The sequence below is a fragment of the Syngnathus leptorhynchus genome, chromosome 22 (genome assembly GCF_054491065.1).
Source record: "Syngnathus leptorhynchus isolate UIUO chromosome 22, UIUO_Slep, whole genome shotgun sequence".
Taxonomy (NCBI): domain Eukaryota; kingdom Metazoa; phylum Chordata; class Actinopteri; order Syngnathiformes; family Syngnathidae; genus Syngnathus; species Syngnathus leptorhynchus.
The window spans coordinates 1,688,629-1,705,414 of NC_141216.1; the positions used below are offsets into that span (position 1 = coordinate 1,688,629).

Genomic DNA, 16,786 nt, shown 5'->3' on the forward strand with positions numbered 1-16,786 from the left:
AAGCAACACAGGAGAAATAATGACAATGACCTTAGTATATTGACCTTTAACCTTTGAGCAATTGCTACTATATAAAGTGTTATTGACACAATCAATTGATTTGCCAATAATCTTGCAGTACAGGGCATTTAAGATACATAAATTAAACGCTTAATATTCCAAATTTTCCATGCTCTTTTTTTCCTTCTCATGAGCCAGATCTTTGTGTTGTCAAGTAGAACCCCTTGTGTTTTTTTCTGCGTAAAGTTTAAAAGGCGGCGCTGTCTGCTCCAGTCACACACACACACACACCCCTCTTGAGCAGCCGGAGAAAGCAGCATGCGGCACAAGTAGGATATTCTACACACGCCTGGTAAGTTCATTCCCCCCCCCCCCCTCAAACACTTTTATATGAATTAAAATATCTTTGCATTTTATGATGGTCGAGTAATATATTTGTATGATATCATTTCTGAAGTGGTCACCAGCCAGCCAGTCAGTGGCAGGGCACAAATGAAGAACAACAATTTATGTCACCCGCATGCACACCGCCAATCAGCGGGAATCCAGCACACCAGTCAGGCGAGTGAACCCCGAAGATTATAATTCCATTTGTATTTTTCCATGACTATCTCAAATAATTCGACTTGATTATTTCAGTGGTTCATTTGGAATGTTTATTCTTTGTGTTTGTTTTAACAGTGACACTTCCACGATGGCAACACAATGGAAGAGTGGTCGGCAACGCAGAGACGTAAAGACGCAGATTAAAATCTTGATTTAGGTCTTTCTGTGGAGGCTGCATGTTTTTGGTAGGTTTTTTTCCCAACCTGATGAAAGGTTTCTCTGAACTGGAGGTATGACATTATTTCAAATCATTGGTCCAACCAAAACATTTTCTGCACGTGTCTGTCCGTCCGTCCTCATGATGGTTCTGGCTTTAATTAGTACAGCCTGTATTAGTAATGTCATTTTTTCTTTACAGGCTATGCTAATCTATACCATAATCAGCAATGCGATGGAAGCTGAATGGAATGATCATCTTGTGTTTGCTAGATGATTGTGTGTCATGATTTTCACAGCATTTTTCATACGTTGCATGACAGTACGTATGTGTAAGCAGGTAACATTGTTGCACTCATTTCACCGAACAACGTTTACGTGTGGAAAACATTTTGAAATAATGGATCTCAATTGTCTGGTTTTTTTTTTTGTGTGTTGAAAAACTTTTTATATCCTCTGTATTTGTATTTTTTTTTTATGTATCAATAATGCAGTTATGGAGTCTTTTATAGACCATTGAATGAAGTTAGTTACCAATTTTTGCCTGGAATGTATTTCTCCACTCTTCCTTTAGATGCCTGTTGGTCATTATGGATCAAACCTCAAGATCGGACGCTGCCTTCATCCCAGCTAGTGTTGGTACTGTCTACATTTTAAAATGGAAAATTTAAGCCCAGAATTTGAAGTCTTAAAATTGGCGGAAAGCTGGAGAATCAAAGATTTTCAATCATATCGTTCCTTCCACTGATTTTTTTTTTTATAAACATTTCCATTTCAGATGGCTCTTACCAGGAAGTTGCCATATTGTCTGGCAATGTCGGCGGGTGGAGTCCCCATCAGTTCAATAGTAGTCATAATATTTCACAGGGGGCAAACTTCAGTGAATCACCAGAAAATAGGACATTAATCCTGGAGCCAACCACCTTTGACCCTTTAGGAGGACATACAGTCTTGCAGGTAACAAGCAGCTATTTTTAACCAGAGTATTTTCTATTAACCATTCAGTATGTATATTCTATTACATCCACATTTAAATCATTTTAATAATTGTATACACCGGTTAAATTGATGTTTTCATTTATTTAATTTCATGATGAAACATTAAAAGAAAGGCATTTTTGTCAGGGTTAAATTGAACTACACTGTGTTCCAAATTATTAGGAGGTAATTGCTCATTTATCTAACTACTCAAAGCAATCTGAATTGTTTTTGGTCATTAAATTACAATGAAATGAATCTTCTCTACTCCCTGCAATATAACATCAAGTGGCAGACTCATTTCCTCACTGAGGACATTTTTAAATGATTATAAATACGGCGTACATGATCATGGCATGATTTTAATCCATCATCTCTTTTCCTTTTTGTCCCCCATCTTCAGGTTATAGTCATCGTCTTCCTCACCGGGTCACTTTCTCTTATTACTGTTGTCGGGAACATTTTAGTTCTGTTGTCCTTCAAGATCAATAAGGCGCTGAAGACTGTGAACAACTACTACTTGCTGAGCTTGGCCTTTGCCGACCTGACCATTGGTACTTTATCAATGAACTTGTACACCACCTACATCATCATGAATCAGTGGGCTCTGGGGCCGGTCATTTGTGACTTGTGGCTTGCAATTGACTATGTCGCCAGTAATGCTTCAGTCATGAACCTCCTTGTCATAAGCTTTGACAGGTAAGCTTTTGGTTTTTCCTCAACTCGGAACCACTTTGTGATGAAGATGAGCGCACGTTCTCTTCCTTTTTTTTTTTCTTTAGGTATTTCTCCGTGACCAGGCCTTTGACATATCGCGCAAAGCGCACGACTAAGCGAGCCATGACCATGATTTGTTTAGCCTGGTCAATATCCTTCATTCTTTGGGCCCCAGCCATCTTATTCTGGCAATACATCGTGGGTGAGCGGACAGTGCCGCCTAATGAATGCTTCATCCAGTTTCTATCTGAGCCCATCATTACATTCTGCACTGCAATAGCTGCATTTTATTTGCCAGTTACCATTATGACCACCCTGTTTTGGAAGATCTATCAAGTATCAGAAAAACGTGCAAAGGATATACAAGGTCTTAAGGGCTGTGGTGCTGGAAACAAACATCACAAGAGTGAGGATGGCGCGACCAAGAGCCAAAATGATGAGCTGCCTTCAGACAACACGAAGGACAACTCCAGTATTCCAAGAGGAATGAAAAGCAGCAGAGGGAAATGTAGTGCTTTGCTTTTCCATTTATCCCGTGGCTTCAAAAGAGCTGACACCGCCACCGCAGCGGAACAGAGTTGCTGTGACAGTTTGAACAATCAGGATGTTTCAGAGGAGGAAGAGGAAGGAAACCACGCCGACCAATCGAGGCTTTCCACAGGTCGGTTCTAATCTCGTGTCGAGCGTTCTTAAGGCTGGACTCGATTCGTGTAGTCGTTCCGACTAAACTTGATGCTATGTTGCACCAAATGAGCTTATGTGTTGTCTGTAGATGGAAAGAAGACGACAAGGGCAAAGGACACGAAATCATCCGAGTCGCTGCCTGCCGACGCGTCCCCTGAAAATATCTCCATGAAAGATGTGAAAAAGTCCGGCTCGAAAGCCAAGACGGAAGTTAACAAACGCAAGAATGAAAAAAAGGCAAATGACAAAAAAGCAGCACGGACACTGAGTGCTATTCTTTTAGCTTTCATTACCACTTGGTTACCGTACAATATCATGGTCTTGGTGAATACTTTTTGCCAAGACTGTATCCCGGGAACTCTTTGGGCGCTGGGCTACTGGTTGTGTTACGTGAATAGCACGGTCAACCCCATGTGTTACGCTCTTTGTAATAAGACTTTTCGAACCACCTTCAGAGATATCTTAATGTGCCAGTGGAATCAAAACAAAGCCAAGCCTCAATTGAACAAGAGGAACGCCGCGGCTTGCCGAAAGAAAGATCAAATGTAGACCAGACACTGCAATTTAGAAAATGCAGTATTTGCTCATTGTTGTTGTCTTATCTATCGTAAATGGACCCACAAATGAGTGTTTTGTGTGTGCACCATATTTTGTGTTGTCTTTGTATGACAGTATTGCATGGAACGCACAATACTCATTTTTTTTAGCGTGTCAAATATGAGGTGAATAAACAAAACCATGGAGCTACTTAACACAAACCATTTTGTTTCATTTTTCTTTTTTTTTTTGGGGTGGATGGACGGACGGAGAGAGACAATTAGAATGGATTTAAGATATTGCTCATCTCTTCAGGTTGTTGGTTTTTTTTTTTAATGACAGGGCACTTTAAAGACACCCCACATTGGATAATGTCAACAGGAAACTGAGCATCATGGGTAATGTAGTGAGGAACCAGAGTGGCAATGAATGAGCCTTTTGTCGTCAGTGCGGCAGCTAATTCTTCCTTTGATTAGGTGTGACTTCCTTCTGGTTACCTCTCTTATGTGCCACGTATCTTGCATCATGCTTTCCTGATTGAGCTCCACTGAGCATCTTTGCGTCACAATTTTGGAGCAGATGGAGAGGAAGGGGGGAGGGTACGTCTGAGAGGAAAATAAAGAGAAGTGAAGGGGGGGGGGGGATGCGATGGGTGTGTGAGCATAGCGCTGCTGTCTTTTCCTGAATCAGCATCAACATGGAGCCTTGGCAACCCGAAACCAGTCTGGTCTGAATCACCACACCATTTACATATTGATCATGACAATCTGTGGTAGCTTTTCATTCACCAGAGACTCCAGTGTCGTACCTGTCCCGGGGATCTAATCGCCGAGAAGAGGAGGACGTACCATCTGACTCGGGCAACATGGGCAACCAGGAAGCTAAACAAAAAAAAGCTGCAGCAGCATCTGGTAATGGTGGCTACCCTTCACTGGAAGAGGGATGGAGCGAGGGAGGAGGGGACATGACAAGACGAGGTGGAAAGAAACAACACGGTAAGAATGAAGGTAAAGGCACAAGCAGCACCAGAGGAGGAGGAGGAGGTGGAAGAACACATAGCACAGGTCCAGGCAAGAAGAAAAACAAATGTGAGTCCAAGCCCTCTGTTTTTTCCATCCGGAAGAAAAAGGCTCTTCTCGTAGGTAAAGATGAAGATGTGCTGCTGGCATCGCAACACGGCGATCTGGCCAAAACACCTGATCTGTCTGCGGATGAGCTCGGACAATCAGACACTGAAACGGCCGTCCTGAAAGGTGAGCCAAAGCCATGGAATGGAGCAGAAAAGGGAGCAGCAGCAGCAGCAGCAACAGCAGAGGATGGAGGACCGAAGGCTGGGAGTTCTGGATCTGACACTGATATTTACAGCTATCACTCAGCAGCAGATCATGATGATTTGCTAGCAGACATCCAGCTTGCCATCAGGCTCCAACAACATTGTGAAGGGCTTGACACGGTTGAGGTCAAGAAAACACTGAGTAATGGAGTTGTTGAATTACCCCCCACGGAAAGACTTGACCTGACACCCGAATTAGAACTTGGATCAGATGCACTATCTTTCCTGGAGGGAGGAACCCTCTCAGATACAGACCAGCCAACTGACAAATCACATGGATTACAATTCCCTTCCATCAGAGTGGAATCCAAGAAAGATGGGAGGAAGGAAATGGAGGGTGGTCCAGTGGCGCCAAAGTCCTCCGCTGAAGTTCCGAAAAAGCAGCACGCCGAGATGTTGCAGTCCCTGCCCGCAGCCATGGCTACAGTCAACTTCCCCAATTTCATGTTGGACAGCGCTCACACACTGGAGCCGGAAGCAGGAGGTGAAATCCAGATTGAGGAGCCTCATGCGAACGGAGCTCAATCGCTTGAAGAGAACCACCAGAAAAGCAACAGGAATATGGTTGAAGAAGTCACGAGTGCTGCCGAGTCACTCGAAGACTGCATGAGCATCGTATCAGAAAGTAATCACATCGTTGTTGCTGGAAGCATGGCTTCTCCTTCCAGGAGGAACAGTGTTTGCTTTACACCTTCCCAAGGAAGCCCCACATTAGCCAAACACATTCACAGGTCCAGTAAGGCTGCTTCTCCCTCAAACCCCGTGGTGAAACCTTACCCTCCCGTCTTCGCTTCATACATCAAGACCACCACCAGACAACTCAGCTCGCCAGGACATTCACCGGCTCTGTCTCCTTCCATTAGTCCCATGTCACCCAGAAGAGATCATCAACATTTCCGAAGGTAACTATTTCGGAAAGATGACTTGATTGATCGTTGAAACCAATTGGTGGGTTTTTGCTCTCAGGATGATGGGTGGTGACCAACAAGTCCCGAGGAAGTGCTCCCAAAGCGATGCTGCTCATCTGAGTCGCTCAGCTGACTGGACAGAGGAGTTTGAGAGGAGAATGAGGTGCAAGCTCAACAATTGCCACGATTTACAAGACTACAGGTGTAGAGGTGGAGGTAGCCAACCCATTTGTGCTTCTTCCTGTGGACAAGTTGCGGCATGCACCTTCCAAGATGTTTTTACAGGTAATGGCTTAAGATCTATCAATAGATCACGGTCAATTGATTTTCCATATGTTTGCTGGTTTCCTCAATGTCCAGGTAGAACTCTCCTGGAGAAAGTGTTCCTTCAACAACAGCAGCAGGAGGAGCCAGAGGAGGCCGAGAGGCTCTGCTCCAGAATATTAGCCATGGGTCTTCTTCTGCCTTTCACTGACTGCTTCAGACAGCAACTAGGAGCAAACCCTTCTCATACTGGATCACCCAAGTTTCACGTACGGATTTGAATTTTTGTCCTTTGAGTTCCTTATAATAACATTGAGGTCTTTCCTCAGCATGACCAGCTATACACATGGACCACTGTTAATCAGCCAACCATTTCCCTCGATCATCTTGAGGGTAAGCAACCAGGTCATTTGAAAGACTGCAGGCCCAATGGAGACAGAGCCACAGATCCAGGTAAGAACAGTAGACCTGAACCTCCATAGAACGTCATCCGGTGCATGTCATGAATGATGGGTTGGTTTTTTTTTCCCATCTTTTCAGAAAATATTACCGGAATCTTGGTTTTGAGGGAGCAACCAAATGAGAACCAAATTTGTCAGGTAAGTCAAGGAGACACTTCTGTTCTGTGCTTTTCATAGTTTCCGTCATCAATGGTCCAAGGATGTAGTTTGCATTCCAGAAGAGCTCCTCAATTGGCGAGAAGACCAAATACGAAAGACTCATTCATCTTCCAAATTGCTTCATTAAGAGTCAAAAGGCAAAGAATAAAAATGACTCATTTGATTTCCCCACCTCTATTTTCAGGAGGAGGTTTTGCTGAAAACAGTCAAACTGAAGGAAAAACATGTTAATGTTATCCAACAACTGGAGCAAACCATTGAAGATCTCAGGACTAAGATTGCTGAGCTGGAGCGGCAGCCTCCTCTGCTGGACAAAGATACAGAAGCAGACAAGGAGCAAGAGGAAATCTTTTTGAAGGAAGTGTGTGATGCTCACTTCCAGACTGAAGCAGATCAATTTCTGTGCGCACTGGAAGCAAAATCTGTGCAAACATCACCAATGGATGACAGCTTTAAGTTTAAAGTGCCTTACGCTGAGCCCAGTGGAGCTAATGGTTTCCCCAAACTCCCATTTATACAGTGTTCATGTCAGCAGCAACCCCTGGCCACGCTTCCAGGTGGGCCATCTCCTCCTTTACGTGTAGAAATAGCAGTAGCTAAGCCGCCACCTGCTCCACCCTTACCAGCAGGTTCAATGCCACCGCCACCTCCTCCACCTCCTCTCCCTGGTGGATCTCCTGCACAACCACCACCACCACCTCCTCCTCCTCTCCCTGGTGGACCTGCTCCACCTCCTCCTCCTCCTCTCCCTGGTGGACTTGCTCCACCACCTCCTCCTCCTCCTCTCCCTGGTGGACCTGTTCCACCACCTCCTCCTCTCCCTGGCTGTGGCGCTCCACCCCCACCTCCTCCTCTCCCTGGTGGTGTTCCTCCACCCCCACCTCCCCCTCTCCCTGGTGGCGTTCCTCCACCCCCACCTCCTCCGCTCCATCCCCGACCCCCTCCTCCACCTGGTAGTATCTGCGTTCCTCCAGGAAGTCTGGGCTCCTTGCCTCCTCCTCTGCCTTTGGGGCTATACACTCTTGGCCTCACTCAAGAGAAAGCACCCAGGAAAGCAGTGGTGGAGCCTCCCAGACCTATGAAGCCATTGTATTGGACCAGAATCCAGTTGCACACAAAAAAGTAAATGGCTATTTTGACTGAAAAGAACAAATACAGTGAAAGCTCACACATCTATAATGCTGATTAATTACCAAATTGTTCTAGTTTAAAAAAAAAAAAGCTCATCTAAACATTTCAAGCAAATGAGTATATTTTTCATCTTCTTTTCTTCTTCATCAGGGAAATATCATCTGCATCCGTATGGGAGACGATAGAGGAGCCCGAGGTGGACTTTGAGGAGTTTGTCGAGTTGTTCTCCAAAACAGCCGTCAAGGAGAAAAAACAGCCACTCTCTGATACAATCACCAAGTCCAAGGCCAAACAGGTCAAATGTTTTGCCATTTTGAAAGAATGCCTTGTTGGATTCCAAAGTGACCATTGATTTCTCAGTTCTGGGCACATGGTTGGCTTCCATAGCACAAATCGTTATGCAATTATTAAAATTATACTAATATAATCATTTCTCCAACTTGTCTTAGGTTGTCAAGCTCCTAAGCAACAAAAGATCCCAGGCTGTAGGAATTCTTATGTCCTCGCTCCACCTTGACATGAAAGACATACAGCACGGTGAGTTTGTTTGGATTTCGGCTTGACTTGCAATCCTGTTTCAATCCTATTTTCTGTAGCCGTCTTGAACTTGGACAACACAATAGTTGACCTGGAGACCCTTCAAGCTCTTTATGAAAATGTAAGTGGTGTACAGAAAGCTTTCTTCAATGGGTGATCCATTCCACACAAAGCGTCCCTCATATCTGTATTCTGCAGAGGGCCTTGCCAGAGGAGCTGGATAAGATTGAAAAACATATGAAATCCACTAAAGACAAGGAGAATGCGAAACCTCTGGACAAACCTGAACAGTGAGTTGACGCCATGGTACTGAGATTTCAGTGGTAAAATGATTTTTTCTTCTTCTAGGTTTCTCTACCAGCTGTCCCAGATCCCCAGCTTTTCTGGTCGAGTATTTTGTATCCTCTTCCAGTCTAGCTTTTCTGAGTGCATGTCATCCTTAATGAAGAAACTGGATACACTGCTGAATGTCTGCAAGGTAAATTCATCTGGCAACAAAAAGCTTGACTTGTACAAATTGCGGCTGCCTATGTTCAAGGTTTTACAGGACAGTGAAAAGGTGAAGCACATTCTAGGTTTGGTGCTGGCTTTCGGAAACTTTATGAATGGAGGAAATCGCACAAGAGGCCAAGCTGATGGCTTCAGTCTTGACATCCTTCCCAAACTCAAAGATGTCAAGAGCAGTGTGAGTAACCACAGACGAACATCAATTTGTTCATTCATTCATTCAAACGATACGAACTGCCCGTTCTGTTTTTCCTTTCTACATACAGGACAGCACGAGAAGTCTTCTGTCTTACATAGTTGCATACTATCTCAAGAATTTTGATGAGGTGAGCTTTTCCACTGATCGTGATGTCATTGTTTTATGGATTGGTGATTTGTGCAAGGTATTGTTGCCACTCTTTGTGTTTTTTGTCGTTGTATGATGAAGGATCTCTCGCGCTTTGGTTAGATTAGCATTCAATTGTCAGACAAAGGGAGAACATTTCACCTGATTGATTTTTTTTATTTTATTTTGGAATGATTGTATTGTCAGACCTTTGAGTTTTCATTTTGATGTGTTTCTCCAGGATGCTGGAAAAGACACTTGTGTTTACCCTCTCCCTGAGCCTCATGAGTTATTCCAGACCTCACAGATGAAATTCGAAGACTTTCAGAAAGATCTCACTCGACTCAGAAAAGACCTTAGATGTAACTTTGATTTAAAGTTAGGCCTTATAACACGTATGACGACTTCATCGTGAAATGTTTTGTTGGTTTCAGCGTGTACCTCCGAGGTGGAACGAGTGTGCAAAGCTTCCATTGAAGATAACCTACAGCCTTTCAAGGACAACATGGAGGGATTTCTTTCGGAAGGTATAAACAACATACTGCGTTTAGGTGTTTGATGGTACATTTTGATTTCATGTCTTCATGTAGCTTCCTATGGTTATATTCTGCATTCTGGGTAATCACAGTAAGTCCTGTGCATTATTCTTCCATAGCTAAACATGAGCTTGATGCATTGGAAAGTCATCTCAGCAGCACACACAAACTGTAAGTAGAAGCACGGATATACAGTCATGTTTGAGTCTTAGCAATGTTCGTTTTGATAGGTTCCTGGAGATCACAGTATTCTACTCAGTGAAGGCAAAGGGAGGAGAGAAAGAGGTTTCACCAAACACTATTTTTTCTGTCTGGTATGAGTTTTCCTCGGACTTTAAGGACCTGTGGAAGAAGGAAAACAAATCCATTCTAAAGGAAAGGTATTTATGTGTCATTAATAATTGAACGACAAAACCCCTCAGTTGTTGTCAAAGTGGAAAAATATCATTTGATAGTATATCAATATACAGTATATGCATATTTATTTGACAGATTAAAAGTAGCGGAGGAATGTTTCCGACAAGCCAAAGAGCGGGCTTCCTACAGTGTCAAACCCAAACATGCAACAGGGATTGTAAGTCGAGCCCACTTTTCATGGTGAAGACAATTTGTAATCTCTGTCCAATGTGTTGCTTCCACAGAAAGCCAAGCTTGGCATGAAGATTTGACTCACTGGACTTAACAGAAGACGACATCAGTGTTTTCAGTCGGATCATTTTCCCATGACACCATTCACGCTGAGCATTTCCTTGTGCTGGATAACAGAACATTATAGGCAGTCAGTCACAGGCATTTCCAAATGTTCAGGACATTTGGGAAGTGGGGAAAAGGCCTAAAATGTACAAGAGGAAAAGAACTCTAACCTCTAAAATGATGTGTCACTGGGAATCGCCACAGCTCAAATGACAGTCTGTTGTCTATTGCAGTATCAATTTCAATGTTAGTGGTAAAGTGTTGAAATAAATACATTAAAGTGCTTGATAAGCAACGCATTTGATTGATGATGCTCTCTCTTTTTTTCCCCCAATACATTTCATTGCAAGAAAAAAGGGAAAAAATGATCACAGATATGACACAAAGTCATTTCAAACGGCAACTTTCTGGTTTTAAGAAACACTATAAGAAATCAAGGAAAATAATTGTGTGCATAAAGGCTTTACAGGTGGAATAAGCAAATTGAGAATTGCCATAGCTCGCATAAATCTATTATGGATGATGACGTAGGGTCAATGGCTGCCATGTCTGAGTGACGTCATTTCCGTATGCTCAAACTGTAATGGAGTCCAAGTATAGAGTGTAACAGCAGTTGTAGGAGAATTATGGGACCCAAACTCAAACATTAGAGGCAAACACGTCATGTTTATTTCACCAAACAAACGAGGAACAACAACAACAAAGACTGGCAATTGTGAATCTGCCATGGCGATAGCAAAGGGAAATGGCGTCCATCCGCCATTGCTTCTCCTTCCACCATAAACCCTACACTCACGAGCTCAACCATGACGTAGTAATAGCCATGGGAACGCCGATAAACCGTTTAAAGACTTGCCCAGGTGATTTGATCTACTCTTGTAAGACTAGTTTTCAGAAGTAAAAACATTGATGTCAGCACTAGTTTGGTTTTTGACAAGACGTATCCATCCGCTTTTACTTGAGCGTCAAGAGCATCAACGAAAGCACCCGGATGGACTGTCATGGCCGCCGTCTCTGTCGTTCCACAGAGAGCTGAAAAGCACGTCGAATATTGCCGCTGTTTGTTTTTTCCGGCGCCACTGTATTTTATGATGTTCGGTGTCAACGGGACCAAGTCTGAAGTTCCATCAAGTTAACAGTAAGAACATTTTGATTTAGCGTAACTTTGTATAGCTTCGCGTGGGTGGTGGCTTTATTTACATGACAACTAATCAATAAACTCCAGGCATCATGTATTTTCGATAGTAAGAATTTTATTCGAATATTCCAGTCATTCTAGCGGTGGTGTTATGTAATATTCTATTTCCGTTGGCTTTTAAATGTACTGATGCAGCCCCCCCTGCCCGCCTGCCTCCTTTTAAACTTGTTCGCCACTACTTGTTCGACACTCGGCCAAGTCAACAGATTAACATCATACTTTCTTGTTAAGGTTGTGATAGTTTGCCCGTTTTAAAATGTTGCTGTACTTCAGTTCGCCAAGCCATTGTTTGGAGCCATGTTGAGAAACAGCCAACTTTTTCCTCTCTACCTTTGTGGTACCTGCAAGTAGAGATGAGATGTGATGAAATATTTATATCAAAATGATAGGGGTCAGATTGATTAGCGTGATTTTGATCAGAATTATAGGTGTGAGGTGCATCTCTGCATTTTTTGCACATTAGAAATTGGAATAAGTAGCAACCAAAATGTATGTTTGTGCGTGTCTGAATGTAGCGTATTGAAATTGTGGCTTTATCTATTGTTCAAATAAATGAGTGTTAAAACTAACACCTCTGAATGGATATATGAAGAGTTTTGCCATTGCTATTTTTACAAGTCACGGTCACGTCCAACAATAACGTCCGATGGCAATTACGAGCCCGCTACCAAGTTAAAGTAGACCTAAAATGGCATTGTTCAAGTAAAATAAATTGTATTCCTTCTGTTGTTGTTTTTTTGCTGTTGTTTTTTATTTTGCAGATACTGTACCAACCAACTCCTAGTCTTCAGAGAATCTGACATCGGTCCTACCCCCTTCCTTCCTTCCCTAAGGTGCTGTGCGTGTGTGATTTGGATTTTGTGTGAAAGAGAAAACTTTCAGAGAATTCTTCCCGTAAACCGAGGACCCCCTGTAAATTGTACGATACACAGTTGGTAAAAAGGAATCATGAAGTGTGGTTAAATAGTATCGTGCATCACATAGTGTATTCAAACATGCAGTCATTTTCTCCGATTCTTCCCTGTCCATGCCAATGTATGATGATTAGGCATTACATCAGTGACAAATGACCTCTTACCAAAAACTAATCTTCCACTTTTTTTCGATGATAGATTCTCAGGGATGGATGAAGATCATGAAGGACCTCACAGTTCTGCCTTGAATTACATTTTGTCATCTGCAGAAGACGTAAAAGACTCTCCGCATTTCAAAGATCGAGGACGCCGTAGTCAAGGCAATGTTAAGCAACATGGCTCCACCAAGAGAGGCAATTATAAAATTCAGAAAGGGGCTGTTTTTTCCGGAAACATCCTGAGTTTCGGCTGCTCGGTGTGTAAGGACCATTCTACATACAGTCCCAACGATCTCCTTAAACATTTTCGAGAGGCCCACAAAGGAATTTTACCGACGTACCCTTGTGATTTGTGCGGATTTGCCACGAATGAATTTGCGGCTCTTCAACGTCACCGAATTGAGCACAAAAACACTTTGGTTACGTGTGAGCTCTGCTGTGATGGAATTCAGTATTCACTGCTTTTGCTTACAAGACACTACATCATGTGTCACAGTCTCAATGGAAAGTTCCAATGTGACTGGTGCCAGTTTACAACTGTGGATGCGGGGACATTTGTCCAACACATTCACCATCATAACGAGAGTCCTTGGAAATGTTCCAAGTGTCGACATATCAGCTTGAATGAAGCGGATCATCAAAAGCACCTTAAATCTCACCTGTTACCTTTAATTTGTCAAATCTGTGGATACTGCGCTACAACCATCAAGCAGATTAAAGGACACGCAGGAACTGCTCACTCAGCAGGCAAACATCCATCCAACCAACAAATCCATCCAAATGTATGGAAGACTTTAGAAAACGGAGCAACAAATTCTTCTCTCAATTGCCACAACATGCTTGAAAATATTTCCGAGCTGCAAGAACCACAGAAGTTGCCCAAATTATTTGGTATATCAGGGATCTTATCCAACCAAAATGGTCGAACAAAATCTGAGATGTGTTCTGAGGAAGAGGCGCACACTTTTGACGGGACAGCAGCAAAAAAGCACTCCGCTCATCGAAACGCTTTGAGCGCAGAACAATCCTCGCCGATAATGTTGCTGGACAATGATGGCTGCGGCTCTCCGACCAATCCTAATGCACTCACCTTTCTGATGGTGAAAAACAAAATCTCTCTCCCCCCAAACTGCACAACCAAGGTGATGGGATTTAAGATGGTCGATGGGAAAAAACATCTGGTCCTCAAAGTAATACCAGTAGCAAAACAAAACATGTGCACCCATGACAATTCATTCCTAGATTTGGACTCTTCAGATAGTAGGTCTGCATATTGTAGAAGTGAAGTCTTGGTTGAGAATGGTGAATCATCGGCTAGTAAGATCTCCGCATCGCCTTGTTTTGATGGAAGTGAGTCTTGCATCCAAAATGATGATATCATGGCAGTTAACATCAAGATTGAAGAGGAAGAAACACCTGTTTTCCCTCTTGAGTCTTCTCCTCATAGTGATGATTTGGGGTCGAGAGGTGGTCATTGCGTAAACGGCTCTTCAACTTCAATCGGAGAGACTGATCCCGTTGGCAGACAAACATTTGAGAACAAATCTGAGACTCTATCAAAAATGGCTGACACATCTACGGATTATCCTTTCAATGTTTCTCAGGGTAAATCAACTTGCAAAAACCATGTTGAGAATTGTGAAGCAGTAGATGAAGGAATGATAAGTTACACTAGAAACGGAAATATTCTTGACGTGCACAAAGAGAATTCTGGCAAATGGCCTGAAATGACTGCCCGGTGTTCCCAAAGCACTCCAGAATGTACCGAGAGCACAAGATTGATTCGCTTCCACCATTACCAGCATCCTAAGAACCATTTGACAAATGAGATGGCCTCATCCTCCTCTTTTGGAGAAAATGCTCTAACACCACAAAGTTCTTTCAACCACCAAGTATTTGCTTTTCACAATTATTCCAAGGAAGCCCTCGGTATGTCACCCAGAGCATGTCATCAAAGCGATGGTGCGTCACAACTGACAGTAGGCAGAGAAATCAATCACATAGCAACTCATTTTAGTCCAACGTTATCCGAGTCGTCAGAAGCTTCTGAGGACGATGACTGCGTCGATGCAGATGAGGAAAACCCCGAATCGGTGCTGAAAGATTTTAACGTGATAAAAATCGAGGAGGATCTCATTCCCGTATCGGCCAATGAAACAAATACTTCATCTGCATCGGGCGATTTTGTAGAACAACACTCGGATGAAATAATTACGCGCCAACTTTATAAGGAAAGGACTGAATGTTTACATTCAAACATAGATTCATTTGATTGTTCCAAACAAACAAAGTCGATTGTAAGATTTCAAGAGCAACGTGAAAAACAGCAAGCGGTCTCGAAGACGAACGAGAAAAATTCTGTTACGCCAATGCAGCTCAAGCCCACTCCGAGTTTTAAGCTAATCACTCAATGCGTAAATCCTCAAATCAATGTCTCTTACACGACAACGTCTGGCAATCATGACAGTGAGCCCATTCCTCCTCTAAAACATCTTGGAACTTTAAAGGCAGCATCTAGTGATAAAATGACACATTCTTCTCTTCAAAGTAGGCTTAGTACCTCCCCTCAACATTATCTTCTCAATAGCTCCAATTTAAAAGGTCCCGTATTCCTTTCGAGCGCATCGTCCAACGCTCCCGACAAAGTGGCGAAAACACAGCCAACTTGCTACCTGTTGCCAAGGTCGATTCCCTTTGTTCAAGCTCCAAGCAGCTCTGGCCTCAAGCTAGCAAGTGCCTTGAACTCAGACAAGTCCAGCAATTTGCAGAGCGGTCGGCAAACATTTTTGCTTCGCTACATTTCTCCGCCCAAGTCCAATGTGCTTCTCAATCATCTGGAAACCAAATCCATCAGTCAGTCTTGCCACAGCAGAGACAAAAGAGGAAACAAAGTTGTATTTAAAATCGTTAGCCCTACCACGAGCCTGCTTAAGAGTGGCTCACCTTCCTCCAGTTGTCAACCTTTACTTTTGGCCACCTCACCTCCGACCCAATGTTTTCTTATGCCTTCCAACAAAACAAACGCTAACGCTTGCGACAACGTGAACGACATCATTGTCAGGCCGAATTCAGCCCAAAGCGCCGTCGGGGAATCCATGCCTCAATTGACATCCAAGTTCAAAGCAAGTCAAGCGGATAAACCTCAACTAGCTCCACGGCCAATTCGACCCAGAAGTCGAAGAAAGGTCCGCAGGAAAGTGCTGTTTGATGAGCTTCCAGAAACAGTGCAGCATAAAGCCAGAAGGTTCTCCAACCAAGTACAGACTGAGAAAGACACGACTGTATTTTGGAGTCCCATCGCAAAAGAAGTTGCAAGAACCTTGAGACTCGCCCCGTTCAACTTTCTACAGCAAATTAAATGCCCCCGTAGATACCAACCTGTGGTCGTGCTTAATCATCCAGACGCCGATATTCCCGAAGTGGCCAATATCATGAAGGTCATCAATCGACACAGAGGCGCCGTTGTCAAGGTGTCCCTTTCGCAGAAAACCGTTAAAGCGCTCGCTGAGCTGGGTACCCAAGGGGGGGAGATTTTGACCGAAGGGCTTCTGCTGCAAACCAATTCGCCGAGCCCACGGGCGATTCAAAGCGTGGTCCGAGAGCGTTTCCTTCTCAAACTGAAGCTGAGGAAAAAGAACCCCAAAAAGTATGAAGTGGTGCCACCTCTATCAGACAGTAGCCAAAAGACTGTGGCGTTCGACTGCTGGTTCTGTGGTCGGCTATTCAACAGCCAGGAACATTGGATTGGCCACGGGCAGCGACATCTCATGGAGGCAACTCGAGACTGGAACAAACTGTTGTAAATGTTTTCCTATATGGCCAAACAGCTGGATATGACCTTTCACTATGTTTGATTTGCATCTTTGTAAATACATTTTTTATTTGGAATATTTTATTGGTGCTTTTTCTGAAATTAAATTGAGCTAGCATGACTTCAGTCTTGGACACGTACGTGTTTGAACTGTGAATGTATTCCATTGTAAT

The 16,786-nt window shown here is 43.3% G+C and overlaps 4 protein-coding genes across 9 annotated transcripts in view; all 4 read left to right on the forward strand.

The window, feature by feature from the left end:
* ryr2a (ryanodine receptor 2a (cardiac)) overlaps positions 1 to 560 on the forward strand; it is a 31,221-nt gene extending 30,661 nt beyond the window's left edge. Inside the window, exons 115-116 of the mRNA XM_085904769.1 lie at positions 247 to 352; positions 458 to 560. The gene's annotated coding sequence lies outside the window, so the exon portion shown is untranslated. The remainder of the gene's footprint in view (positions 1 to 246; positions 353 to 457) is intronic.
* Positions 561 to 762: 202 nt separating this feature from the next.
* chrm3b (cholinergic receptor, muscarinic 3b) lies at positions 763 to 3,870 on the forward strand. Of its 4 annotated transcripts, none has more exons than XM_085903579.1 (7): positions 763 to 791; positions 1,337 to 1,401; positions 1,541 to 1,719; positions 2,144 to 2,439; positions 2,523 to 2,659; positions 2,738 to 3,118; positions 3,230 to 3,870. In XM_085903579.1, exons 2-7 carry the CDS (start codon positions 1,353 to 1,355, stop codon positions 3,688 to 3,690), a joined length of 1,503 nt encoding a protein of 500 aa, XP_085759705.1. In that variant the 5' UTR covers positions 763 to 791; positions 1,337 to 1,352; the 3' UTR covers positions 3,691 to 3,870. The 4 variants fall into 4 exon arrangements, with proteins under 4 accessions (XP_085759705.1, XP_085759706.1, XP_085759702.1 ...); XM_085903580.1 differs by having other exon boundaries at positions 2,756 to 3,118; XM_085903576.1 differs by having other exon boundaries at positions 2,523 to 3,118.
* A 673-nt stretch (positions 3,871 to 4,543) lies between these two features.
* On the forward strand, positions 4,544 to 10,507 carry fmn2b (formin 2b). Its single transcript, XM_085904603.1, has 19 exons — positions 4,544 to 5,913; positions 5,978 to 6,204; positions 6,280 to 6,452; positions 6,513 to 6,636; positions 6,724 to 6,782; positions 6,988 to 7,925; positions 8,085 to 8,229; positions 8,384 to 8,471; positions 8,531 to 8,592; positions 8,670 to 8,761; positions 8,820 to 8,949; positions 9,010 to 9,156; positions 9,245 to 9,304; positions 9,545 to 9,665; positions 9,738 to 9,830; positions 9,959 to 10,010; positions 10,070 to 10,219; positions 10,332 to 10,413; positions 10,481 to 10,507. The coding sequence occupies exons 1-19, from the start codon at positions 4,544 to 4,546 to the stop codon at positions 10,505 to 10,507; spliced, it is 4,140 nt and encodes a 1,379-aa protein (XP_085760729.1).
* A 615-nt stretch (positions 10,508 to 11,122) lies between these two features.
* Positions 11,123 to 16,734, forward strand: LOC147039175 (zinc finger protein 518A-like). 3 transcript variants are annotated; one of them, XM_085903562.1, is made up of 4 exons: positions 11,123 to 11,392; positions 11,561 to 11,670; positions 12,492 to 12,563; positions 12,843 to 16,734. In XM_085903562.1, the coding sequence occupies exon 4, from the start codon at positions 12,853 to 12,855 to the stop codon at positions 16,603 to 16,605; it is 3,753 nt and encodes a 1,250-aa protein (XP_085759688.1). In that variant the 5' UTR covers positions 11,123 to 11,392; positions 11,561 to 11,670; positions 12,492 to 12,563; positions 12,843 to 12,852; the 3' UTR covers positions 16,606 to 16,734. The 3 variants fall into 3 exon arrangements, with proteins under 3 accessions (XP_085759688.1, XP_085759689.1, XP_085759687.1); XM_085903563.1 differs by having other exon boundaries at positions 11,561 to 12,563; XM_085903561.1 differs by lacking the exon at positions 11,123 to 11,392 and having other exon boundaries at positions 11,445 to 11,670.
* The last annotated feature ends 52 nt before the right edge of the window (positions 16,735 to 16,786 follow it).

Coding starts and splice junctions, on each gene's coding strand:
- chrm3b (XM_085903576.1), top strand. CDS start 1,353: ATGGATCAAACCTCAAGATCGGACGCTGCCTTCATCCCAGCTAGTGTT. Junction 1,402..1,540: donor CTTCATCCCAGCTAGTGTTG/GTACTGTCTACA, acceptor TTTCCATTTCAG/ATGGCTCTTACCAGGAAGTT. Junction 3,119..3,229: donor CCAATCGAGGCTTTCCACAG/GTCGGTTCTAAT, acceptor TGTTGTCTGTAG/ATGGAAAGAAGACGACAAGG.
- LOC147039175 (XM_085903563.1), top strand. CDS start 12,853: ATGGATGAAGATCATGAAGGACCTCACAGTTCTGCCTTGAATTACATT.
- fmn2b (XM_085904603.1), top strand. CDS start 4,544: ATGGGCAACCAGGAAGCTAAACAAAAAAAAGCTGCAGCAGCATCTGGT. Junction 8,230..8,383: donor CCAAGTCCAAGGCCAAACAG/GTCAAATGTTTT, acceptor AACTTGTCTTAG/GTTGTCAAGCTCCTAAGCAA. Junction 9,157..9,244: donor TCAAAGATGTCAAGAGCAGT/GTGAGTAACCAC, acceptor TTCTACATACAG/GACAGCACGAGAAGTCTTCT.